The sequence below is a fragment of the Pseudopipra pipra genome, chromosome 25, assembly GCF_036250125.1.
Source record: "Pseudopipra pipra isolate bDixPip1 chromosome 25, bDixPip1.hap1, whole genome shotgun sequence".
Lineage (NCBI taxonomy): Eukaryota > Metazoa > Chordata > Aves > Passeriformes > Pipridae > Pseudopipra > Pseudopipra pipra.
In genome coordinates this window covers 1,514,297-1,537,803 of record NC_087573.1, presented here as the reverse complement: position 1 = coordinate 1,537,803, position 23,507 = coordinate 1,514,297, and the positions used below count along the sequence as shown (strand labels likewise).

General features: G+C 64.9%; 1 protein-coding gene across 1 annotated transcript; it reads left to right on the top strand.

Moving 5' to 3' along the window:
* Nucleotides 1–1,212: 1,212 nt before the first annotated feature.
* Nucleotides 1,213–23,022, top strand: PIK3C2B (phosphatidylinositol-4-phosphate 3-kinase catalytic subunit type 2 beta). The gene is made up of 33 exons (XM_064635929.1): nucleotides 1,213–1,268; nucleotides 7,677–8,627; nucleotides 10,163–10,263; nucleotides 10,385–10,539; nucleotides 10,656–10,776; nucleotides 12,495–12,606; nucleotides 12,698–12,777; nucleotides 12,857–12,920; nucleotides 13,413–13,559; nucleotides 13,805–13,838; nucleotides 14,160–14,355; nucleotides 15,532–15,654; nucleotides 16,452–16,619; nucleotides 16,784–16,895; nucleotides 16,984–17,126; nucleotides 17,747–17,935; nucleotides 18,047–18,140; nucleotides 18,215–18,309; nucleotides 18,389–18,569; nucleotides 18,906–19,013; nucleotides 19,102–19,194; nucleotides 19,533–19,662; nucleotides 19,894–20,030; nucleotides 20,149–20,318; nucleotides 20,478–20,634; nucleotides 20,715–20,824; nucleotides 20,915–21,116; nucleotides 21,200–21,324; nucleotides 21,419–21,536; nucleotides 21,692–21,773; nucleotides 21,854–21,960; nucleotides 22,036–22,164; nucleotides 22,240–23,022. Exons 2-33 carry the CDS (start codon nucleotides 7,746–7,748, stop codon nucleotides 22,426–22,428), a joined length of 4,854 nt encoding a protein of 1,617 aa, XP_064491999.1. The 5' UTR covers nucleotides 1,213–1,268; nucleotides 7,677–7,745; the 3' UTR covers nucleotides 22,429–23,022.
* Nucleotides 23,023–23,507: the final 485 nt, after the last annotated feature.

Below are 23,507 nucleotides of genomic sequence, written 5' to 3'. Positions count from 1 at the left end.
GTTTGGTTTTTGGGATTTCTCCAGCCGAGCTGCAGCTCATCCCAACACTGCAGGTGACAATTCCCATCAGAAGTGGGTACAGTGGGATTTTTTGGTCGGACATGAGGCTGGTTGAGGCCACTTTTCTCTTAAGGCCTGGTGGGAAATGGGGTCGCACTGAGGGACCCCAAAATCCCAGCATCCTCTTACACGGTGTGATGAATCCTGCAAAACCTCCCATCTCCTGGGGAGCCTTCAGGGAGGCTGGGATAATACCCAGGGATATATAATACAGGGATAATCTCTGTGGCCACTAAACCCAAACCACAGCTGTGACCCACAGCCCTCCCAGCATGGCTGGGATTCCGGAGGTGACCGTTATCCCTGTCTGCCAGAGCCAGGGAAAACAGATCCCAGCCAGCACTGCTGTGGCTCCAGCACATCTGCTGCCCACACCGGGGGGCCTCCTGTGCCCCCCCAAGCCCGGGGGTCTGGATGCTGTGGCAGGAGTGTGTCCCCACCGACCCTGGGGGGCTCTGGGGACCAGCACGAGCCCCCCGGTCCCAGTGGGTGCTGTGGGGTGTCCCAGCACCCCCCTGCAGCTCCCCAAAGGAGGGGTGGCACCCCCGTGGGGAGCAGGGGTGCTGATGGGGATGCCCCCGGGGTTGGGGGAGGTGGAGGAGGCCAGGGCAAAGCAGCAGGGGGGGTTCATCGCCCACCCACCGTCCCGCGGTGGGGATGATGCGGGACGTGGGGGTGATGCGGGGTGGGGACACGCGGGGGGAGCGTCGCCGGGGCTCCGTGGGCGGAGCTGGAAGAGTCCTGGGGAAAATGCAGGGGGGAAAACGAAGGATGAAGGGGCAGAACCCTCGGAGCTCCGCCAGGGGAGGCTGGGAGCGTCCCGGAGATACGCGGGGGAAACCGGAGAGCACCGGGGGGCGAGGGGGGGGGTATGCGGGTATCATTTGGGGGGCTCCGCGGGGAGAACCAGGAGCATCCCAGAGCCATGCAGGGGGACCCCGAGGGACACCGGGGCGGCGGTGCTGGGGCGGCATCCCGGGGACAAGCGGGGGGCTCTGCCCGCGGCGCTGTGCAATGCGGGGAGCGGCCGGGAGATGGCCCCGCACCGCCCCGCGCTGCGCCCGCCATTGTCCGCCGCCTCCGCCGCGGTGCTCCCGCCTCCCCACAGCTCCTCCCGCATCTCCCCACAGCTCCTCCCGCATCTCCCCCGGCTCCTCCCGCATCCCCCGGCCCCCGCCCGGCGCCGCCGCCGCAGCCGCTCGGAGCAGGTAGGGCCGCATCGGGGAGCGGGGGGACCGCGGGGAGCGGGGGGGGCTCCGGCCCCGGGAGCGGCTCGGCTCGGCTCCTTAAAAAAAAAAAAAAAAAGAGAGAATTTTTCATGTATGCGTTTATCTATATTAATAATTTCCCCTCCCGGAGGAGATGCGGGTCCCGCTCGCTGCTGCGAGGCGTTCCCGGCGCTTCCCAAAATCTCCGGCTCATCCTTTTGCTGCTCCAGCGCTGGGAACCCCAAAAGCCCCGCGGCGGCGGCGTGGGGGGGACCCGAGGCTGCCCCCCTTTCCCCCGGGCACGGTGCAGGGTCGGGGATCTTGGAATGCCCCCTCGGGCCGCAGGGAGAGGAAAGTTGGGGTGTTTGTATGAACGGGACAATTAAATGGTCCCCGAGAAATCGCAAAGTTGGTCAGCGGCAAAGAGGAGAGGGAGGGTGGGGGTCCCGTCCCCTCCCGGCGTGGCAGAGTCCCCCCCCGGCACAAGGATGGGGACAGACATGGAAAAGGCATGGAGACAGGGATGGGGAAGGGATGGGGGTCATGGAATCCTGGAATGGTTTGGGTCGTGAGGGACCTTAAAGATCGTGTCGTTCCAACCCCCCTGCCGTGGGCAGGGATGCCACCCGCTGGATCAGAGGATAGGGACAGGGACAAGGACAGGGACAAGCCAACCCTCGTGTGCGGCCAGGCAGAGTCAGCTCATCCCACCAAAGCTCGGTGCTGGGGGCAGGAGGCACCCGTGAGGGTGCTGGGGGGATGTTGGGGTGCTCCCTCTGCTGCTGCAGAACAGCCCCCTGGATCCGGGACCGCAGGAACGCTCACGAGGAGCAAACTCCGGAGATGTGGGAGCTGTTCCTGCCGCCTGCCCGCAGCTGTTCGTGTGTGTGAGGCCGAGCAGGGATGGGATTGTTCCCGGGATCTGGGTCGGGCTGAGCGAGCACCAGCGTGACCAGGAAAATCAATCCTTCCCTTCCAGAGCGGGAGGGACAGGATAACAGGGAGCTGCGGGGTGAGGAAACCTGCCTGGCGCCCGGCTCTCCCGGGATAACCGCCCCGGCGAGGCGCTGCCCCACCTCCGCGCCTCCCAAATTCCACGGCGAGGTCGGGCAGAGGATCCAGCCGGAGGAGCTGAGGAGCTGCCCTTGCAGCCCTGCAGCCCCTGCTCCGGGGGTGCTGCAGTGGGAGCGGGTGCTCCGTGTGCCGGGATGCACCAGGATGAGGGAGCACAGGGATGCCCCGGGCTGTGGGCTGGGGAGGGGGGGGGGAAGGCCGGGGGGGCTGCAAAGGCCGGGGGTCCCACGAGGAGGGACCAGCAGGGCTGTGGCAGCAGCAGCAGCACCCCAGCCCCATCCCAAGCACCCCCAGCCCCATCCCGAGTGAGGGGTGTCCGTGTGTGTGTCCGGCCTGTGTCCGTGGGTGTCCTTGGGCTGTGGCTCTCCCAGAGCACGGGAATCCTGCGGGATGAGCAGCCCAGGGAGGTGGTTCCCACTGCAGACTGGGCTGGGTCTGCTGAGCGTTGTGGGGCCCCTGCACCCCGGCAGGGTGCTGTAGGCTGGGGGTGCTCCCCGCTGCTGCACATCCTCGGGGCACTCCAGGAGGATCCGTGTCCTCTGTGGATCCCGCTCAGGATCTGGGTCAGGGAGAGCCCCATGGCAACAGGGAACACTTAGGAGCATGTGGCACGGATACAGCTGCCACCACAGCAGTGGGATCCATCCCCTGGGGCTGACCTGGAGCACTGGGATGTGGGACACGGGGCAGGGAGGGCAGTGCTGCCGCTTCCCAGCTCGTCCCAGCTCCTGTGAGCAGGCAGGATGCTTCCCGTGGGTGCTGGTGTGGTGGGGAGCACTAAGGCTGTGCCGTGCTTCCCATTGCTCAGCTTTCCAGGGCATCTGTGGGGCTCCAGCCCCTCCTTTCCCTGCTGACCCCAGGTAGGCTGTGCCACCCCAGCGCTGCGGGTGCAGCCGGGCAGGTGCCAGGGAGGAAGCCAAGATTTGCATAGGAGGCAGTGCTGGCACCGGGCAGAGCCTGGCGTGACCTCCAGCGTCCCCCAGGGGGGCCCAGCACCCCAAAAACCCGGCCCTGGGGAGGGTGGTGGGCGCTGGAGCAGCACGGGCTGAGTAATCTGGAAAGTCTGAGTGTGGGTGAGCTCTGGGGCCAGGAGGGCTCTGGGTGTCAGGAGGGCCTTGGTCTTGCCATCAAGGTGAGGGGTCTGCAGTGTGTGGGGACACCGTGGGGGCCCGGGGGGGCTGGTGACTTTAGGGAAGGTCCCACCTTGCTGATCCCTGCACTCTGCAGGTGCTGGGGGAGGTTCAGCATCTCCCGTGGATCTGAGAGCGTGGCTCTCACACCTCGTGGATCTCAGAGTGGGGCTCTCCCACCTCGCTGCAGTCAGGGCTGTGACATCCCCCCCAACCCCACCCTGGTGGGACCCCCTCCGTGTCCCCTCCGTTGTCCCCATCCAGGACTTGACTCCAGGTGGTGCCTCCAGGAGCTCCCTCCTTTGGCTGCCCTGAGTTGGGGCTTTCCCGTCCCAAACCCGACCCACCTTCCCAGGGCAGGATTTCCTCCCGAGGGTGGAAATACGTAGAAAATGATGGAAGAGCCTTTGGCATCGTCCAGCCTCACATCCTGCCTGCTCTGGAGAGCGGAGAGCTTGGACCAGGCTGGACTTTGCTATTAATAGGAGATGTATCAGCTGGAAGAGGAAGAAACTCCTCCTGCTGAAAGGCAACAGGTTGGAAGCGGGACTGGATCGTGGGAGACAGGGATGAGCTCTGGGCCCTTCCCACCCCGCTCCTGAAAAAGGCTGGTGACAGCTCCTGCTGGGGGGATCCAGCTCCAACCCCTCTGGAAACCCACGAGCACAATCCCTGGGATTGCCTGAGAGATCCTGAAATGCCCCATTTCCCTCCTGTTTTGGAGGGGAAGAGGAGAATCGAGAGCAGAGAGTTTCTTCTGGAGGTGGAAGGGGGTGGATTCCACCTGCTCTGGGGGTGCTGGAGCTGCTAGGAGCCCTGGGAACCTCTCCCCCCATGCCATGAGCTCTGTGGGACAAGGACCTGGAGCATCCCTGCTGCCAGGGGACGTCCCAGGATCCAGTGCATGCAGGGAGCTTTGTCACCCCGCTGACAGCGTGGCTGGGGACAACCAGGAGCAGCCAGCTCCGTGTCCCCAAGGCAGGGCCATTCCAGCAGCTGGGAATGCCATGGCTCACCCTGCTCAGGGCCATTCCAGCAGCTGGGAATGCCGTGGCTCACCCTGCTCAGGGCCATTCCAGCGGCTGGGAATGCCGTGGCTCACCCTGCTGGGTGGGAGCAGCCGGGTGGATGGATGGACCCCCAGCCCCAGAGGTGAAGGCTGGTGCTTTATCCCTCTCAGGGCCGCTCCTCCCTCCGCTGGATTATAAATGGGAGTGAATTGTCTCCCTGATAGGCATAACCTCCATCCCGCTCCCACCGCCGGGAATGTGCCCCTCCAGGGCTTTGCTTCCTCGCCCTCGGATGTTTGATGTCCTCCCAGATGTCCGTGTGCTCCCAGCGCAGCTGCCTGCGAGGGGGAAGGGAGGGATGGAGGGATGGGGGCCACAGGGAACCCCCCCAGCTCTGCCCTGGGATCCTGTGCCCCCAGTCAGGGCTGGCTCTGCCATGGGATCCCGTGGGATCCCGTGGGATCCTGCCCGGTGTCCCCACACCAAGCAGATGCTGCTCAGGTGCCAGGAGCAGGAGTGGGCACAGGGTGTCTGCAGAGGGGGCTGGGCCCCCTTAAACCCCCTCAGCCTAATGATGGGATCATTAAGGTTCTCATCAAACCCCAGGAGCGCTGGTTGGGCACCAGTCCTGCCCCTGGACGGGCACCTGGAGGGCCACCAGGAGAGCTTGGGGCTCTTCCATGTGGTTTCCACCTCCACGGTCCATCTGCTGTGAGGGAAGGGGCTGAGCCACCTGCCTGGGGGTGCTCGTGGTGTCCCCAGCCCAGGTGACATTCCCTGGTTTGCAGGCAGACCCTTCCCACCCCCCACATGGCTTTTCCCTGGCTGGTGTTGGCACTGGGGGGTTGCTGTAACCAGTCAGGGTTGGACCTTCCTCCCCATTCCCACCCCAATCCCCGTCCCCAGGTGCAGCTCCAGCCCCGTCCCACCGGGATCCTGGGCTCGACCCCACGGGGCCATTTCTCTCCTCAGAACGTCAGCAAGATGCAGATGTTTCTCTTGGAGATGAGAGCGGAGTTGTGGCTTTGTCAGCCACAAAAATCACTCCGGGTTTATTGCTTTTGGGTTAAAAGCCCGTTTTCTTTGTTCGGCTTCCAGGAGCCCGGGACTGCCAGCTTTTGGGATTTCTGTTTTTCCAGGAAAAGCCCACAGCTGCCAGCAGGGCCTGAAAAGCCGGGGAAGGGAACATTTTCAGCCTGTCATTCCCCCCTGGAGCCGTTTTTTTCCAGTCAGAAAGCACAGAAATGCTGGTTGGGTTGGGGCTGGGGGGCTGGGGGAGGCTGTGCTGGGGAGGGGATGGATCAGCCTGGAGATGTGGAGCCTGAACCAGGCTCATTAGCAGCCATCTGGTCCTGCACACCCCGGGGTCAGGGGGGCCCGTTGCAGGGTGGGGAGGGGGTGACGTGTCTGGGGGGGCTGGGAGGGGACAGTGACACCACAGGGGACCAGCCTGGTGACACTGGTGCTGCTCCCCTGGGCTGGAGGAGGGTGGTCACCGGCACAGCCTGGGCTGGACGTGGTTGCCCCGTGCTTGGGGTGGGATGTGGGGGGCACACGTGGGGCCAGATGGGCTCCTCCATCCCTGGGATCAGAGCAGGGTCTGCCAGCCTTCTCCTTGCTCCTGCATTCTGTGGTTGAGGGTTTTCCTGCTCCCCCCCCAGCCATGGGCACAGCGAGCTCAGCGATGCCCAAAGCCCTCGGCGGTGCCTTCCGCAGCAAAAACACCGGGAAGGGGCAGTTACACCCTTTTACCCTGAACTGGAGCATCAACCAGAGCCCTGTGTGGTGCACAGGAGAGCCCAGAGTGACAGCAGGGGTCCTGTGCCCTCCCTGTGTCCCAAGGTTCACGAGCCAGCCCTGGCCAGAGCCCCAAAATACTCCACTGCCTCTCAGCTCCAGGGATTTGAGGTCCTGGCCATCCCCCAGGGCTCTGGGCTCGCTCCACTCTTCTGTTTAACATCCACTTAGTTATTTATTTTGCTAGGAAGGGAAGAGGAGGTGTCACATCCTTCCCTGGGGAGCACGAGCTGCAATCACCACCCTCTGCAGGCGCCGGGTCGGGAGCCAGGGAGCAGATCCCAGTCCAGCCATTCCTGCTCTCCCCTGCACAGCTGAGTGCTGTGGAGCAGCTGCATTTTGAGGGCTGGGGGGAGGCTCAGGGGGATCCATTCAAGGGGGTTATTAGAGCTCAGTGTGCTCTGGGTGTCCATCAGTGCCCAGGCTGGTGGGTGCTGGGGAACAGCAGCAGGATCCAGGGATCTGTGGGAGCTCCAGGCTGTCCTGGGCCTCTCCCGAAACAGGGTTTGGAGGCAGGATGCTGTCACCCTCAGACCTTCCTTACTCTGCTCATCTTTTCCATGCTCTCTCAGAATTCCCTCATTTTGCTGGCGAGGGCTGATTTTTTATCCAGTGGTACAATAACGGTGCTGAGCTGAGCAGGGGGCTCAGAGCCCTTCCTTGGGGATGCCACAGGATCATGGGCACAGCTGCCCAGCCCATGCCAGGGCAGGTCCCCAGGGGTTTCAGGGTGACTCAGCCCCAGCTGCAGCCCCAGCCCCGGGCCCTCCCCAACCTGGGGTTTATTTTGTCCTTGGGGAAATACGTCGGGTTCCAGCAATAGCCCCAACAGCTGCTGTGGGGCCAGACAGCCCTGCCTGCCCTGCCTGCCCTGCCTGCCCTGCCTGCACTGCCTGGCTGGTGGCCATCAGGTCCTGAGGAAGCAGCAAAATCTTTATTTTTACCCTGTGGCTTTGCTGAGCCCCTGCATGTTTCCTTCTTTCCATGGCAGAGAGAAAGGGCTGTGCCACCAGCTGCCAGCCTGGCCTTCCTTATCAGAGGGTCAGAGAATCACAGAATGGTTTGGGTGGGAAGGGATGTTCAACTCACCCAGTTCCACTTCCTTCCATGGGCAGGGACACTTTCCACCAGCCCAGGTTTCTCCAAGCTCTGTCTATCCTGGCCTTGGACACTTCCAGGGATGGGGCAGCCACAGCTCCTCTGGGCAACCTGTGCCAGGGCCTCACCACCCTCATAGGGAAGGATTTCTTCCCAATATCCCATCTAAATCCTTCCTCCTTCAGTTTAAGGCTGTTCCCACTTCTCCTATCACTCCACATGTCCCAAGTCCCTCTCCATCCTTCTTGCAGCCCCTTCCTCAGCCCACCCTCAGCCCCCTCACCCTGCCCTGCCCGCAGGTAGCCAGCGGAGCAGCAGCATGGCCTTCTCCTGACCCGCCACCCCGGCAGGGCGGGTTCCCGGGAGCGATGTCTGCGCGGCGCGGCCATGGCGAGCGCTGGCAGTCCCTGGGGATCAGCCGCAAGGAGCTGGCGCTGGCCGAGGCCCTGCAGATGGAGTACGACGCCCTGTCCCGGCTGCGGCAGGACAAGGAGGAGAGCCGGGCCAAGCAGCAGGGGGAGCGGCCCCTCATCTCCTGGGACGACCCCGCCGACAGGAACGGCGGCTCCGGGATCAAGGCGGCGCGAGGCCTGTCCGGCTCCGACCCCACGCTCAGCTCCAACGGCCCCGCCGAGCCCCAGGGCCCCCCCGTGCCCCCCGGCCCCAGCCCCCCACGCCCCCCGGACCCCCAGCCCTGGCTGAAGGGCCCCCTGAGCGGGGACTACCTCTACATCTTCGAGGGCTCCGGGGGGGATTTCCTCGGGGAGCCCCTCAACGGCACCTCGCCCCACAACGGCGGCGGCGGCTCCCCCAAGAAGCTCTCGCCGCCCCCGCTGCCCCCCCGGCACCCGCTCTGGGGCTCCCCCGAGGGCGGCCAGCGCCTGGGCAAGGGGTCCCCGCCGCCCTCCAAAGGCCCCCAGCCCAGGGACATCAACATGTTCTCGGCGGCCCAGGAGCGGGCGCAGGACAAGCTGCTCGGCCGCCGCATCTCCGAGGAGGATCCCTTCGGCCTCGGCGGCTACGGCGGCATCGACGCCATCACCTGCCTCAACCTCAAGTCCACCTACGAGTCCGGGGTGCTGAGGGAAGCTTCCCGGGGCTGGAAGGAGGGCAGGAGCATCTTGGAGAAGGAGTCGAGTGGGAAGCCTGTGGCTCGGAGCAAGACCATGCCCCCCCAGGTGCCCCCGCGGACGTACGGCAGCAGGAAGAACCTGGCGCCCGGCAAGAACCGCAGGATCTCCATCGACCCGGTGAGAGGCTCCTCTTTCCCTGCCTTGGAACGGGGCTGGGATGGAGCTGGGAGCTGGGAACCCAGCGCTGGGCTGGGAGCTGTGGGTTTGCTGCGTGCCCTTTGCTGCGGGTGGGTTTTACTCGTCCCGTCGCTGCGGCTCTTTGGATTCCTGTTTGTGCTGTGGGCAGAGGGATCTGTAGGCAGAGACATCATCCCCAGGGATCAGTCAGACTTTTTCCAGGGGTGTGAGATCATGCAGCCACGGCCAAAACCCTCTGGGGTGGGAGAACTGGGTCTGGGAGCCAAGCAGGGCAGATCCCACCCGGACATCATCCCTCTGCCACCGAGTGGGTGGGGTGTTCCATGTGCTGCCTCCTCTCCTCATCCTCATGCCCGGACACTGCTGGACCCCAGACCCTGCAGCCAAAGCCCAGTGCCCACTGGAGGGCATGAGCAGTGCCCAGTCCCATGGTTGGAGCTGCTCCAGGGATGCTGGTGCTGAGGTCTCCAGAGCCTGTAGGTGGTTTACAATGGGCCCATGTCCTGCCAGCTCATGAAATGTCACCAGATCCTTTGGAAAGAGATGGGAGTCTCTGCCTGAGAGCTGGGAGATCCCTTTCCTGTTGGCTCACAACATCCTTTCCAATCCCAGCTCCCTTCTTCCCTGAGTGGTGAGTGGGATAACTTCCCGCTGCTCCCAGAGGCGTCAGGGAATGCTGGCACTGCCACTGGCTCACCCTCGGGCTGCCACATCCCTTGTCCCTGCTGGGATGCCCGTGGCAGGGGCAGAGCCCCGGCTGTGGCACAGCTCATCCCACCTCCAGCAAGAGGAGGAGATAAATGACAGCAAAAGTCACCTTCCTCAGGGATCCCCCCTCCCCGCGGGGCGAGGGGCACAGCAGGGGCTCCCGAAGTCACTCCTGGCTTTCTAAGTGCCAGAACCTAATTATAAAAGAGCATTAAAATTGCCTTTAGTGGCTGCAGCGCTCCCCACCTCCCCGTGCCTCCCGGGAGCTGCTGCCTGGGTTAATTGCTCTGACAGAGGGGCCTTTGTTCGCTGCCAGAGAGCGATGGAGCCCCTGGGACCCCCACGCTGGGGGGGGCCTGGCACGGCAGTGCCACCTGCCCCGGCACCGTGGTGGGAGAGCAGCGGGCAGGGCACGGGCAGGGGTTCCCCTGCAGCACCCCCATGGCCTGGGGACAGTCCCTGCCCGTCCTCAGGTCTGTCTCTGCCCACCCCCTGTCTCCCCGAGGAATATCCCTGATGGGGCTTTTGGAAGTAACTGGGAGTGGGCAGTTTTTGGGTGGGTGGTGGGGTCTTCCTTCTCCCAGCCATGGGAAAGGTGCCAGTGACACATCCTAGGGCCAGTGCCCACCTGCCACAGCCCTCCCCGTGCCAGCCCACGTCCCCCTGTGCTGCTGCCAGAGCCACTTTGCCCCCACCACAGTGACCCCAGGGGGGCAGTGCCTGGGGGATGCAGTGAGCCCCATCCCGGTGGGCTGGAGCCCCAGGGAGGCGGTGCCCAGCTGATGGGCTCGTGCTCTGCCCCGTAGGTTGCCCCCCGGCCTCACTCCTTCACCAACGGCTACGAGCTCTTCGAAGTGTCGGAGGAGCGGGACGAGGAGGTGGCTGCCTTCTGCCACATGCTGGACGTGTGAGTACTGAGGGCAGGGCAGGAGCCTCCCGCTGCAAAATGCCCCCAAACAGGCGTTTTTCGGGGGCTGGGGCGAACCCCAAACCCGGGCAGCGTCCCTGACCCGTCCCTGCCTCCGCAGGCTGCGCTCCAGCTCCAGCACCGAGGACTATTCCCTCACGGGGCTGGTGTGGAACGCCGTGAACCTCAGCCCGGAGCAGCTGGGCCACGGCGTGAGCCTGAAGGTGACAGTGGTGTGTGACAGCCTGCGGGAGCCCCTCACCTTCACCTGCGACTGTGAGTGCCCCACGCCGCTCGGGGACCCCCTTTGTGACCCCCCCTGTGAGGGCTGGGGGGGATCCCACCGTTCCCACCCCCCCAGGGGCTCACGGGGCTGCTCCTCCTCCCCGCAGGCTCCTCCACCGTGGACCTGCTCATCTACCAGGCGCTGTGCTACACCCACGACGAGCTGCACGCCGTCGACGTCGAGGACTTCCTGCTCAAGATCTGCGGCCTCGAGGAATTCCTGCACAAGTGAGTGGCCAGGGAGGGGGCACAAACCCAGCAAAACCCAGCCCAGGTGCTCCAGGACCCAAGCATGGCCTTGGCAGGGCGTGCTGGACGTCCAGGGCTGATCCCGGCGTGCACAGCGGGAGCCTCCCCGCTCCATTTGCTGCCTCTGGAGCTGTGTCGGTGCTCCTGCCAAAAGCAGCATGTTGGGAGCATCTTTCCCGGTGGCAGGGTGTCTGTCACGCTCCCCCACACGCCTGGAAAATGGGCTGGAGAGCAGGGAGCTGCCAAAAAAGCTCTTTGGAGGAGTATTAATAACAAGCCGTGTCACTGAGCAGAGCCTGGCTTCTCCCAGCCCGCTGGTTAAATTCCAGGAGGAGGTGGGAAAGGGATGTCAGGGGCGCAGGAGCATCAGGGCTGCACTGGGCAGAGCCAGGGGTGGGTGATGGGGATCCCTCCTGCCCTGTCACTGCATTTCCTGGAGGAATTCTGTGTTTCCACGTGGGTTCGGGGGTCTGGAGGCTCAGGAGAGCTCCCTGCAGAGGGACATGCAGCAGCCACAGCTCCGGGCAGGAGCCAGCTCCTGGTGCTGGAGAGCTGCCCTGGGCCTGGCCCTGCCACGGGAATTCGGTGGGAGCTCTGCCAGGGCCTCCAGGAGCTGCTGGTTTGGGCCCTAAAGGGACGGCTGGGAATTGCTGGGACCAGGAGAGGCTGCACGGCACCGGAGCAGAGCCCAGCTCTGCTCCTGCCACCCAAAGGGGCTCCAGGGCCACCTAAAGGGGCTGTTCCTGTCAGTGCTGAGCCCGTGGGTTTCCAAACAGCCCAGTGCAGGTGTGTACAGGTGTGTACATGTGTGTACAGGTGTGTACAGGTGTGTACAGGTGTGCACACATGTGTGGGTACAGCAGCATCTCCAAACCTGCCGTAGGAGACTCAGGGCTGCCAGGGATCACCCAGCTGCAGGGTGGATCCACCCTGCTAGGATGGCATTTCCCAAAGGGACGAAGCTCCTGCTTTTTTGGCAGGGAACAGGGAACATCCTGGGCACGGAGCAGGGCAGTCCCCAGTGAACATTTCCACGTATCTCCCGGGGCCCTCAAAGGGTCTCTGGGAAAGCCCCGGGACATAAAGCCCCTTTGTCACAGGTCTTTTCTTCCCACATCTTCCCGTGGCAGAGGAGATGCTGGAAGTGCCAAACCCCCCCTGCAGAGCCAGCCAGGCCCTTGAGCTCTGCAAACCAGGCTGAGCTGCTGTCACTGGGACTGAGCCAGGGCTGAACTGGCTCCTTCTCCCCGGAGCCAGCAGAGGAAGCGGGTCTGGATGGCAGAGTGGGTCCCACTCCAGGGGGGCTTCCCATGCCGGTGGGCACAGCGGGATCAGGCTGTCACTCCTTGCTCGGGGGCTCACCCCAGCCCTGCTGCCAACCAGAGCATCCTCCAGCTCCTCAGATCCGTGCTCTGCTTCCCACGCAGCGCCGGGCACGTCCTGGCACGACGGGCTGCTCCGCTCCCGGCCCCGTCGCGCCGGCAGGGCCGGGCACGGCTCTGTGCAGGGCGCAGGGGAAGGAGGGAAAACAATGGCTCATTCTCCGGGTTTCCTGGTGCCACAAAGGTCCGTTTGCAGGCCAGGAGGCCGCCCTGAGCCCCAGCCGAGGCTGCCTGGCCGTGGGATGTGGGGATGGGGCAGCCCGGGTGGGATTTTGGGGCGCGGCAGGGGATGAGTGTGAGGTCGTGTCCCCGCAGCAAACACGCCCTGGGCAGCCACGAGCACATCCAGCACTGCAGGAAGTTTGACACGGACATCCGGCTGCAGCTGATGAGGAGGAAGGGGGTGCGCAGCGACCTGGCCCGCACGGTGGGTGCTGGGGGTACAGGGGGCATCGGGGGGTGCCTGTGCCATCCCCCCGGGGTGGGGGCATCCCCGCTCAGCATCTCTCCATCCCCAGGCCAGCGACGACCAGAGCCCCTCCACCCTCAACCACTACATCCACCTGCAGGAGAGGCCCATCAAACAGACCATCAGCAGGTAGGGGGGTGCAGCGGGACCGGCCCCCCGCTCCAGGGACCTGCCTGGCCGGGGCTGAGCTCTGCTCCCTGTCCCCCAGGCAGGCCCTGAGTCTCCTCTTCGACACCTTCCACAACGAGGTGGATGCTTTCCTGGCGGCTGAGGTGAGCAGCAGGGCTGGAGGGGGGTTTTGGGGGCTCCCTTGCCTGGTTTGCTGTGGGTTCTTTCCCCTGTTCGTTGTGGGGCTCAAGGGGGGTGTCAGAGAAAGGGAGTGGCTGTGAATCGTAGAATCATCACAGAATCAGGGAATACCCTGGGCTGGAAGGAACCCACAGGAATCATCCAGTCCAACTCCTGACCCCTCACAGGACACCCCAAAACCCCACCCTGTCCCTGAGAGCGTTGTCCAAACCCTCCTGGAGCTCTGGCAGCCTTGGGGCCGTGCCCACTGCCCTGGGGAGCCTGGTCAGTGCCCCACCACCCTCTGGGGGAAGAACCTTTCCCTGAGATCCATCCTAACCCTCCCCTGACAGGGGAAAATAGAGGAAACTGAGGCACAGACTGATGCATCCCCCAGTGCCAGGTGTGTGCCGGGGGGCAGCCCCTGCCCCCTCAGCTGCCCGGGGGTCCCACATCAGCCCCTCTCTGCCCTCCAGGGAGACTTCCCCCTGAAGGCAGAGCGGGTGATCCAGTCTGTCATGGCCATCTGCAACGCCCTGGCAGCCGTGGAGTCCCAGGAGATCACGGCAGCCCTCAACCAGATGCCCCCCTGCCCCTCCCGCATGCAGCCCAAAATCCAGAAGGTGAGTGGGGGGGAAAGGGGGTGGCTCAGCCAGGGGCTGCAGAGGGGAAGCACGTTGTCACATCTGGCTGCTTTCCCCTGCTTCCTCCCGCTGCACCACGTGGAAAATTCCCGAATTATCTGGGAGCAGGCAGCTGCCTGGCTCTGGCAGCCAGGGCTGGTTACGTAAAGGCCGCCTCGGCTCCCCCGGCAGCGCGGGGCTGGCGCTCAGGGGGCTCCTGTGGTTTCTCTTTTTTTCCTCAACAGGATCCAAATGTCCTGGCCAAGAGGGAAAATCGAGGTATTTCTGTTCTCCTTTTCCCCCCCCTCCCTTCTGGGCTCGAGTTCGTGGTGCTTTTAATCTTCAAGCCCCTCCCCTTTCAATTATCAAGGCCAAAAAAAAACCCAACGTGCTTGAAAGCGTTCTGGTTAAAAAAAAAAAAAAAGAAGGAAGGTTTCCTGGGGGGCTGGTGGTTGTTCCTCGGTGTGAACTCCAAATGGGAAGGCTGGAATTACTTTGTCCTGGGGGAAACCTGCCCTGGGGTCCCTCCAGCATCCCACAGGGATGTCCTGGGAGGCAGTGGGGTCCACGGGGGGCTCATCCCTGTCCCTGTTCCCTCAGAGCGGATCGTGGAGAGCCTGACAGCCGCCATCCTGGACATGGTGGAGCTCTACTGCAGCACCTTCAACGCCGACTTCCAGCCGGCCGTGCACGGGAGCCGGGAGCTGGGCGTGGCACAGGAGGCTCAGCTCCTCTCCTGCCCCCTGTCCTTCACCGTCTATGCCACCCACCGCATCCCCATCACCTGGGCCGCCAGGTAAGGGCGGCTCCAACACACCTGGGCGGGGCTGGCCCTCCCCTGGAGGAGTGTCCTCGGCCTCCTGTCCCAGATGTTCCCAGGCACGGAGGGAATAAGAGCTAACCCAGCCCGAGCCTCCTGGATCAGGATTCCAGGACGGGAATAGAGAATGTTGGAATATCCCGAGTGGGAAGGGCTCATTATGGGGCTCTGAGGGTGTGTCAGAGAAAGGGAGAGGCCATGAATCATGGAATATCCTGAGTGGGATCCCGCAAGGATCACTGAGCCTGACTCAGGGCACCCCAAAATCCCACCCTGAGCCTGGGGATGCTGGTGCTGATGGGCAGGGAGGGATGCTTACCCGAGCTCTGGATGGGATGGCTCTGCTGTGCTCTCCCATCCCATCCCCACAGGTCCCAGGAGCAAGGGCTAACCCACCCCGATCCTCCTGGGCTGGGATTCCAGGGTAGGATCATAGACTCTGAGAATTATAGAATATCCTGAGCTGGGATGAAGCCACAGGGATTGTGGAGTCCAATTCCTGTACCTTGCACAGGACCCCCCCAAATCCCACCGCGAGCCCGGGGGTGCCGGGGGGGAGGAGGAGCTGCGCTCTCCCCATCCCAACCCCACGGATCCCGCCGCATCCCTCCGGTCCCACACCGCCCCCGGGGGAGGTGACAGATGGCCCCACGGAGCGGCCCCACGCCCCACGGGCCCTTTGTTCGGTGCCTCGGTGCCCGTGCCCGGCGCGGGGGGCCGGGGGGGGTGTGATGGGGGGCGCGGGGTGGGCGAGGCAGCGGCGCCGGCAGCAGCCGCCCCGCCGGGGACCCCTCGCCTTTGTGCTGCCCTTAATGTATTCCCCTTGGTGGCTGGCTCCGAACAAAGGCGGCAGCCTGGGAAATGCCGGCAGCCCCTGACCCCCGGCGCCCCGCCGCCCTGCCCGGATTGTCGCTCGGCACCTGCCACATGGCAGGGCCCCCCCGCCGCCCCCCCGGGGGACGGGATGTGCGGTGGCATATGGTGCTGGGGACGGGGGGGGGCTGCCGGCTCTGCCCCTCTCCTTTCCCGGGCCTGGGGAAGGCGTTGGGTTCAGCACCTCCGTCCTCCCGTTTGCCCCGTGGCAGGGCAGCCCCCTGGGTACCAGCTCCTCTGACCCTCCCCCAGCTCATGGCCCCCTCTCTCCCCTCGCAGCTATGAAGATTTCTACCTCTCCTGCTCCCTCAGCCACGGCGGGAAGGAGCTGTGCAGCCCCCTGCTCACCAGGAAGGCCCACGTCTACAAATACCTCTTCCACCTCATCATTTGGGACCAGCAGTAAGGCAGTGCCCCAACCACGGGGTGGGCACGGGGGTCCTGGTGCCATGCCCAGCCACACTGCCTTCCTCCTCCTCCTCCATCTCCCCTGCTCCAGCAGCTCCTCTCTGCGCCTCTCCCTGGCTTTGGGGTGTTGGAAGCTCTTGTGTCATCCCCTGGAATAGCAGCGGCCCCAGCGCCAGCTCTGCCCTTCCGGACCTGCCTGTTGCACCCGGGAAAGGGGATCTGCTCCAAAAATAGCCCCGGGAGCAGGCAGGGAGGCCGGGCCGGGCCCTCGCCACGCCTGGCATTCGCAGTGTGCGGGGAGGTGGGGATGGGACGGGATAATTTTAGAAGGTGCCCCAAGGACAGGCACCCGGCGGGACGGCCGCGAGCAACCCCCTTCCCCCGGGATGTAGCTGCCACCCTGGGCTCCCTGGGAGGAGGAGGAGAGGAATCGGAGAGGAATCTCAGCCCTGGGGTCCCACACGGCCCCCCCAGGCTGTGGGACAAGGTCAGTGAGCAGTGGGGGGTGTCCATGGCGGCCCCCCTGTCCCACGGTCACCTTCCCGGGACAGGGACAGGACCAGCTGGCTCTCCCCAAACCCAACTGCTCCCTGCAGGGTGTCTGCCCACGGCAGGGGACCTCCATCCCACAGTGGGGACACGGAGCACCCCCGTGACAGCAGCAAAGGCGTCAGTAGGGCTGGGCTGTCCCGGGGCACGTTTGGCATCCCAAGAGGGGGGCTGGAGCCATGGGGTGCTGGGAGTGCCCGTCCCTGGTATGGCTGAGCCTCTCTCTGATCGTTCTCTTGCAGGATCTGCTTCCCAGTCCAGGTGAACCATCTCCCACGGGAGACGCTGCTCAGTGTCACGCTCTTCGCTGTGCCCGTCCCACCCCCAGGCAGCTCCTCCGACACCAACAAGCAGCGGCGGGTCCCCGAGGCCCTGGGCTGGGTGACCACCCCCCTCTTCAACTTCAGGCAGTACGTGGGGTGTCCCACCACCACCAAGGGGCCGTGCTGGCATCCCTGGGGGGCACAGGAGGGTCCCCAGTGCCGTGGGGTCCAGCACCACTGCAGCGGTGCCACCCTCGTGCCCTGGCAGAGTGGCCCCCGCTGACGGGCTCTCACCCCTCCTCCTCCTCCAGGGTCCTGACCTGTGGCAGGAAGCTCCTGGGCTTGTGGCCGGCGACCCAGGACAACTCCCGAGCCAGGTCGAGTGCCCCCAACTTCCACCAGCCCGACAGTGTCATCCTGCAGGTACGTCCTGGCACGGGGGGTTCCGTGGGACACCCCCCCCTCCCCGAGCTCCACGTGTGGATCCCCTCACCCTCTGCCTCTGCCCCAGATCGACTTCCCCACCTCGGCCTTCGAGGTGAAGTTCACCAGCCCTCCCGCGGCCGAGTTCAGCCCCCGGTACGAGTTTGGCAGCCTGGGGGAGGAGGAGCAGCGCCAGCTGCGAGAGGCCATGCAGAAGAAATCGCTCTACTGGTGAATAAACGGGGGTGGCATCACCCTGCTGGGGAGGGGGGGCACTGCTGAGAGACCCCCAGCACGCACAGGGGGTGTCTGAGGGTCTGCCCCTGCCCCTGGCAGGGATGAGGCTGGAGTTGGTGTTTTCTGGAGCTGTTGTTGGTCCTCCTGAGCTCTGCCCCCCCGGCTGCCCCTCTCTGGCCATGTCCCCTCAGCAGGGACAGCTGCCCAGCCCCTCGTCCAGCCTGGCACGGCCAAGGGTCCGTAAATGGGGGATCAGGTGTCGGCAGCTGTGCTGGGATCCGCTGAGCAGAAACCCGTGGGGTGGGCAGGGGTCTCTGGGCATGGGGACCCCCTGTGCCTGGGGGTCCTGGCTGTGCCTTGGGGGACAGTCCTGCTGTCCATCAGCCCCTCCTTCCCACGGGTAGAGCCGTGGTGGGGATGCAGGGAGGGCTCAGAGGGGTTTATCCCACACACCATGCTCAGGGGGGGCAGAGGGATGACACCTCCCCAGTCTGCCAGCCCCATCCAGAGACAGAGGGATGCCAGCTCCCTCCACGGCCAGGCCCATCCCATCCCTGTGGTTTGGGGGCCTCCCCAGCCCTGTGCCCCCATGCCATGCCCCCCCTCGCCCCCAGGCTGACAGATGCGGACCGGCAGCGGCTCTGGGAGAAGCGGTGCCACTGCCACGCCGAGCCCGGGGCCCTGCCCATGCTGCTGGCCAGTGCCCCCAGCTGGGACTGGGCCTGCCTGCCTGACATCTACGCCCTGCTCGGCCAGTGGACCTCCATGAGCCACCAGGATGCCCTGGGGCTCCTGCACGCCACGTAAGCCACCCCTGGGGCCGTGGGTGGGGGTGTGCACCCTGTGGCACTGCCACCCACCCTGCGTGGGGGATGCTGAGGGTGCTGCCTCCGTGGCTCCTGTCCCGGGTGCAGGTTCCCAGACCAGGAGGTGAGGAGGACGGCCGTGCAGTGGATCGACTCCATCTCCGACACGGAGCTGCTGGACTACCTGCCCCAGCTGGTCCAGGTGTGTGGTGGCACTGGGATGTCTCACGGGGTGCCCGCCGGTCCCACCGTGCCCCAACGCTGTGCCCTCCCCAGGCCCTGAAGTACGAGTGCTACCTGGACAGCCCCCTGGTGCGCTTCCTCATGAAGAGAGCGATCTGTGACCTCAAGATCACCCACTACTTCTTCTGGTGGGTTTAGGGGGCTCTGGGGGTGGCGGGGGGGGTCCCCTGGGCCTCGCCTGACCTGCCATGCCCCTGCCCCGAGCAGGCTGCTGAAGGACGGGCTCAAGGACTCCCAGTTCAGCATCCGGTACCAGTACCTGCTGGCAGCCCTGCTGTGCTGCTGCGGGAAGGGGCTGCGGGAGGAGTTCGACCGCCAGTGCCTGCTGGTCAGCACGCTGGCCAGGCTGGCACAGCAGGTCCGGGACGCTGCCCCCTCCGCCCGCCAGGTGGGTGCCAGGGTGCTGGGAGGGGGTGCCGGGCTGGGTGTCAGCCCCCCATCCCATACCCACCCATCCCATACCCACCCATCCCATACCCACCCCATCCCATACCCACCCCATCCCATACCCACCCCATCCCATCCTGTGTCTACCCTGTCCTGTGCCCACTATATCCCATACCTACTCCATCCCATGCCCACCCCTTCCCATGCTCACCCTGTCCCATTCCCGCCCCGTGCTCACCCAATTCCGTGCTCACCCTGCCCCTTACCCACCCCATCCCACGCCCATCCTTATCTCACCCCATCCCATGCCCACCCCCACCCCATGCCCGCCCCACAGGGCATCCTCCGTGAGGGGCTGGAGGACGTGAAGCAGTTCTTCAAGGCTCACGGCTCGTGCCGGCTGCCGCTCAGCCCCAGCCTGCTGGTGAAGGGCATCGTGCCCCGGGTGAGTGCCGGACCCGAGGGGCACCGGGGGGGTCTCCTGTGCCCGCTCCCAGCTCGCCCTGACGGGCTGTGCCTTCCTCCCATGGCAGGACTGCTCCTACTTCAACTCCAACGCCGTCCCGCTCAAGCTCTCCTTCCAGAACGTGGATCCCCTGGGGGAAAACATCCGAGTCATCTTCAAGGTGAGCCTGGCACGTGGCACCTTTGGCCATGTCCAGACCCCCGGCACCACCACCCTAATCCCCTGACCCTCATCCCCCACTGCCCCCTGCCTCTGATGTCCCTCCCCCTACCTCTAATGTCCCTCCCATGGTTCTGATGTCTCTCCCCTGTCTCTGATGCCTCTCCCCCTGTCTCTGATGTCTCTCCCCTGTCTCTGATGTCTCTCCCCTCTCCCTAATGTCTCTCCCCTGTCTCTGATGTCTCTCCCCTGTCTCTGATGTCTCTCCCCTGTCCCTGATGTCTCTCCCCTGTCCCTGATGGCTCTCCCCTGTCCCTGATGGCTCTCCCCTGCTGGCAGTGTGGCGATGACCTGCGGCAGGACATGCTGACGCTGCAGATGATCCGGATCATGAACAAGATCTGGGTGCAGGAGGGGCTGGACATGCGCATGGTCATCTTCCGCTGCTTCTCCACGGGCCGTGGGCGAGGTGAGCTGGGGTCAGGGCATCCCAGGGGGGCACGTGGGGCTGGTGATGGCACAGGAGGCCCTGTGATCCACCTTTGGTCTGACCCCACCAGCTCACGTAGGAGCGTGGCTTTGCGGGCTGTCACTCAGTGGTGATGGTTTGGGGGTGCCTGGGTCGGTGGCAGAGTGGGGTTGGGGTCTCGGTGCCCCCCGGGTGGGTTGGAAGGGTCTCACCCTGTGTCCCGGCCGCCAGGCATGGTGGAGATGATCCCCAACGCCGAGACCCTGCGCAAAATCCAGGTGGAGCACGGCGTGACGGGCTCCTTCAAGGACCGGCCGCTGGCAGACTGGCTGCAGAAACACAACCCCGAGGAGGATGAGTATGAGAAGGTGAGGAAGAGCCTGGCAGCGTCCCTGCTTATGTCCCCCCCTCCAGGGATGAGACCCCCTCGCTTCCCATCGCGTCCAGGCTTTCTCCACGCCTGCTCTCTCCTTCCCTCCCTCCCAGGCCGTGGAAAACTTCATTTACTCCTGCGCCGGCTGCTGCGTGGCCACCTACGTGCTGGGGATCTGTGACAGGCACAACGACAACATCATGCTCAAGACCACGGGCCACATGTTCCACATCGACTTCGGCAGGTTCCTGGGCCACGCGCAGATGTTCGGCAACATCAAGAGGTGAGAAAAGCCTCGGCCGCCTCCCTCTGCCCAGGGGGGGTTTGGTGGGTGAATCCTGCTCCCCTCGTCCTGGTGGTGGGTGAAGCCCCCTCTCCTCGTCCTGCTGGTGTGGGATCCCTGTCCGTGCTCACCTTCTGTCCCTCCTCTCCCCCGGCGCAGGGACCGGGCGCCGTTTGTCTTCACCTCGGACATGGCCTATGTCATCAACGGCGGGGACAAGCCCTCCAGCCGCTTCCACGACTTCGTGGACCTGTGCTGCCAGGCCTACAACCTGATCCGCAAGCACACCCACCTCTTCCTCAACCTGCTGGGGCTGGTGAGAGCCGGGGGGCCGCAGCTTCCCCCCCTCCCAGGGGTTCCCCCGCCGCCTTCCCTCACCCCTGCCTTGCCTCCCAGATGCTGTCCTGTGGCATCCCCGAGCTTTCGGACCTGGAGGACCTCAAGTACGTCTACGATGCCTTGAGGCCACAGGACTCTGATGCCGATGCCACCACCTACTTCACCAGGTAGAGGACAGGGGTGGGCGAAGGGGCAGGAGCGGATGGAGGGACAGCGGCGCCGGCTCCGTGCTGAGCACACCGTGGCCTCGTTGGCAGGTTGATCGAGTCCAGCCTGGGCAGCGTGGCCACCAAGCTCAACTTCTTCATCCACAACCTGGCGCAGATGAAGTTCACGGGCTCGGACGCCCGTCCCACGCTCTCCTTCGCCCCCCGCACACACACCCTCAAGACGTCCGGCCGGATCCGCGACGTCTTCCTGTGCCGCCACGAGAGGGTCTTCAACCCCAGCAAGGGCTACGTGAGTGGGGACAGCTGGGGACAGCTGAAAGGGTGCACTCAGGGCGCCCTGGGGTCCCACCTCACAGCCCTGCCTCCCCGCAGACCTACGTGGTGAAGGTGCAGCGGGAGAGCCCGGGCGAGGTGACCTTCGTGCAGCGCACCTTCGAGGAGTTCCAGGAGCTGCACAACAAGCTGCGCCTCCTCTTCCCCTCCTCGCTGCTGCCCAGGTACCCCCGCAGCCCCACAGACCCCCGGGGCTCCCCCCAGCCCCCTGGGGCTCCCCCCAGCCCCCCGGGCTCGGCTGAGGGTCCGTCCCTGCAGCTTCCCCAGCAGGTTCGTCATCGGGCGCTCGCGAGGCGAGGCGGTGGCCGAGCGGCGCAAGGAGGAGCTGAACGGCTACATCTGGCACCTGATCCACGCGGCCCCCGAGGTGGCAGAGGTGGGCAGCTGGGGCAGGGGGCTGCGGGGAGGTGGGGGCAGTGCCAGGGACAGCAGTGTGGTGGGACAGTGCGCTGTGTGAATGTTGGTGTGTGTCCTGTGCCCCAAACGGCGGGGACGCCACTGCCACCACTAATGTCACCTCCTCCCCTGCAGTGTGACCTCATCTACACCTTCTTCCACCCCCTGCCCCGGGACGAGAAGGCAGCTGGCACCAACCCGACCCCAAAGCCGGCAGGTAGGGAGGGGGGGGGCAATGGTGGGGGGTGATGGTGGGGGGCTGCTGTCCCACCCCACCCCTGCTCTCCTTCTCTCCAGACGCCACGTGGGCTCGTTCCCTGGGGAAGGTCGGCGGGGAGGTGAAACTCTCCATCTCCTACAAGAACAACAAGCTCTTCATCATGGTGATGCACATCCGGGGGCTGGTAGGTGCCCGGTGGGAGCAGGGTGGGGGTCCCTCCCCCTGCTGCGCTCACGAGGCCCCCCCGCTCTGCCCACAGCCCCCCTTGCAGGACGGCAATGACCCCGACCCCTACGTCAAGACCTACCTGCTGCCCGACCCCCAGAAAACAACCAAGAGGAAAACCAAAGTGGCCCGAAAAACCTGCAACCCCACCTACAACGAGATGGTAGGTTGGGTGGGGCCAGGGCTGGGGGGCCCAAAGGGGGCCGTGGCTGAGGGTCCGTCCCTCTGTGCCCCACAGCTGGTGTACGACGGGATCCCCCGGGGGGACCTGGAGCAGCGGGAGCTGCGGCTGAGCGTGCTGAGCGAGGAGGGCTTCTGGGAGAACATCCTGCTGGGGGAGGTGGGCATCCGCCTGCGCGACCTGGACCTGGCGCAGGAGAAGATGGGCTGGTTCGCCCTGGGGTCCCGCGGCCACGGCACCCTCTGAGGGACCCCCCGGCACGGCCCCCGCGGCGCTGCCCACCCCGGGGTGTCCCCGAGGGGTCCTGCCACGGGTGCCTCCTTTTTTAAGTTTACCTTGTGTCAAGGGAGCAACGCGGGGCGGGAGGGGCGGGCAGAGGCGTGGGGGGCGTTTCGGGGCTTATTTCTTCCTTTGGGATATCTGTATTTTAATTTTTTTTAATAACGAGTAGCCGGGCACTGGGGGCAGAAGGGAGAGGGAGGTGGTGCAGGGCTTTGCTGTGGGCTGGGGGGGGTGTGTATCCCCTCCGGGTCCAGCCCCAGCCTGCCTGGAGCCGGGCAATTCCCACCCCGGGGAATTCGCTCCCAAAGGAGAGCGGCGTGGCGGGGTGCCCGTTCCGTGTGGCTGAGCCCTCCCCGATGCCACGGGAAGGGGACAGCCGGCCCATCTCCCTGTCCCTGTGCCGTGGGGACATCCATCTCCTCGCCTGCCACCCGGCCCCGGGTGCGGGCTTGGTGCCTGTGGTGCTTTGTTTACAGCAACAGCTCCGTAAACGGACGAAATGTTTCTCAGGATCGAGAATAATGAACTTAACCTTTATATTAAAAGTTTTAAATATTGGTTCTGGTGGCACTTGGGCTGAGGGGGGGCCTGGGTTTTGCCAGCAGAGGGGGAGGGGGGAGCTGCTGAGGCTGGGAGAGCTGGGACCCTCCTGCCTCAGGACCGTCCTGTGTTGGGACCCTCCTGTGTTGGGATCTTCCTGCCTGGAACAATGGTGGGGAGTTACAGGAGATGAAAGGCACAGGGCAACACGTGGAAGATGCCTGCACCTCTGCCTGCACCTTTGCCTGCACATCTGCCTGCACCTCTGCACATCTACCTGCAAATTTACCTGAACCCTGCTTGCCTATCTGCCCACACATCTGTCTGCACCTCTGCACCTCTACCTGCTCTTCTGCCCGCACCTCTGCCTGCACATCTACCTGTACTTCTGTCTGCACATCTGCCTGCAAGTCCACCTGCACCTCTGCCCATCTGCCTGCCCCTCTGCCCGTGCATCTATCCCCACCTTTGCCCTGTCGTCCCCAGTGCCCAGGGAGCACAGG

What these genes read in the sequence shown, in the direction of transcription:
- PIK3C2B (XM_064635929.1), top strand. Translation starts at nt 7,746, where the DNA reads ATGTCTGCGCGGCGCGGCCATGGCGAGCGCTGGCAGTCCCTGGGGATC. An exon ending in CTCCACGGGCCGTGGGCGAG is followed by an intron (nt 19,663 to 19,893) that starts GTGAGCTGGGGT and finishes CCCGGCCGCCAG; the next exon opens with GCATGGTGGAGATGATCCCC. An exon ending in CGGCCCCCGAGGTGGCAGAG is followed by an intron (nt 21,537 to 21,691) that starts GTGGGCAGCTGG and finishes CCTCCCCTGCAG; the next exon opens with TGTGACCTCATCTACACCTT.